We start from the raw sequence: 1717 nt of genomic DNA, 5'->3' as shown, positions 1-1717 counted from the left end.
ACTCTTCTGACACCTACCTTTGGTCACATACAAGTAGAAAAAGTCACAGTAGAAGATGGTTTGTACTACTCCAGATACCACTGCAATCTGGTCGTAGAAATTCTCTGTCTGGTACCGCCTGACCCAATTGGCCAGGTAGAGTGCCCGGTACAGACCCAGGAAGAGCAGGTAGTGTGCCGTGATGGTCTCGGCCTCTCCAGTCTTGCTGATCATGAAGAGCTGGGGCAGGATGGCCACCGATTCCAGGTAGATGGAGAACGTCCAGAGGATCTGAGCCAAAGGGAAACATGACCGGAGGCTGGTCAAGGACAGGAAGGGTCTGGGCAGTATGCTTACTGGAGAAAACAGTTAAGCAAACACAAGAAAGGTAAATGGGTAAATACAAAATAGGTTTTGTTTTTAACAAATTCAATACCCAGTACAGATAGTATGAACATTTCTATAGAATATACTTCTTAATTGTAGTGGAGTATTATATAAACTCACCCTAATTGAGGTCATGAAGGCCAGCATCAGAATCCCCCAAGATGCTTGTGACACAGCCCTGAGCCACTGAATCAGCATCTCTGGGCTGGACTGTGCTCAAGCTGTCTACTAAGCATCTGGGACAAAAGGGCTCAACAGCCAGAAAGGGCTGGGACACCCGCTCTATTGAACGCCATTTTTCGATGTGCCCATTTTCAAGTACAGCACTGTGACTACCTTGTTGCCAATTTCTCTGAAATGTGTAATTGCACATCATCTGAGTAACGGTCATGGTCGTAGCAGAAGGGGAAGAGGCCGGCCAACGTCACTAAGGGTCCAGAGGGAGGGATGTTAGCAAGTGTGCTTACCTTTGGGAATTAGTACTCTCGGTCCCTTCCCTTACCTCCAGGGGAGTGAAACTGTAGTTCTCAAGGAAGGAGAGGCCAATGACTGGGACCAGGAGAAATTCCAGGCGGAACGTGTCATTCTCAATGTCAAACGTCTTCCGAAACTTCCCATAGATCATGTACACGGTGACATAGGCACAGAGGAGAAAAACCACCTAACCAGGGAGAGACACATGTGGGAATCTAGAAGTCTTCCCAACCTAAAGCGGGCTTCCGGCAGCCACCCCCATTGGGAGCCCAGAAAACCTAAGGACTAGTGCTGGGCCATACATGGAAGAGGTGGGACACGTTAAGTCCAGTGGTATGACCCTTTGGTTAAGTACCTCCACCACTCTGACTGGGACTGATGATACTACCATGAAGACAAAGGTGCCCTGGTGTCCTCCATCTGTGGGGCGTTAAGCAAGAAACAAGCTTGGTCTTTGTTGGGGCCATTGAGCTGTGGCATTCCAAGGCTCTTGCCTCAACTGCCTGGATCTGCATCAGTGACTATGAACATTCTTCCACAAGAGGAACACCCCTGGAGTTGGTTGACCAACTATTTTCCAATTACAGTTGCTCTCCTCCCAACGTAAGATCTGGCCTCTATCTAAACTTCTAGGCCAGAACTTCTCAAACTTGAACGTGCATCATAATCATCTGTAGATATGGTTGCCCCCAACACCCACCCCCAGGCTTTCTGATTTAGTAAGTCTGGATGGCCTAAATTTACATTTCTAGCATGTTCCCAAGTGATGCTCACGTGGCCGGCCTGGCAGGGCCACACTGACCTAGAGAACACCTATTTACACGTGAAGACTCAGTTTAAGAGTTACTTCCTCAGGCAGTTTTATCTCATCAGAATC

The 1717-nt window shown here is 48.2% G+C and overlaps 1 protein-coding gene across 1 annotated transcript in view; it reads right to left on the bottom strand.

Moving 5' to 3' along the window:
* Positions 1-1717, bottom strand: part of KDELR3 (KDEL endoplasmic reticulum protein retention receptor 3) — a 6830-nt gene that overhangs the window by 1128 nt on the left and 3985 nt on the right. Inside the window, exons 3-4 of the mRNA XM_007941665.2 lie at positions 869-1027; positions 18-270 (exon numbers count right to left, since the gene is read on the bottom strand). Coding sequence (XP_007939856.2) covers positions 18-270; positions 869-1027 — 412 coding nt within the window. The remainder of the gene's footprint in view (positions 1-17; positions 271-868; positions 1028-1717) is intronic.

The sequence above is a fragment of the Orycteropus afer genome, unplaced genomic scaffold, assembly GCF_000298275.1.
Source record: "Orycteropus afer afer isolate SDZICR_OR568_19922 unplaced genomic scaffold, OryAfe1.0 scaffold00083, whole genome shotgun sequence".
NCBI classification, from domain to species: domain Eukaryota; kingdom Metazoa; phylum Chordata; class Mammalia; order Tubulidentata; family Orycteropodidae; genus Orycteropus; species Orycteropus afer.
Note: the sequence above shows the minus strand (reverse complement) of the source record. Positions and strands in the feature narration are given on the sequence as shown.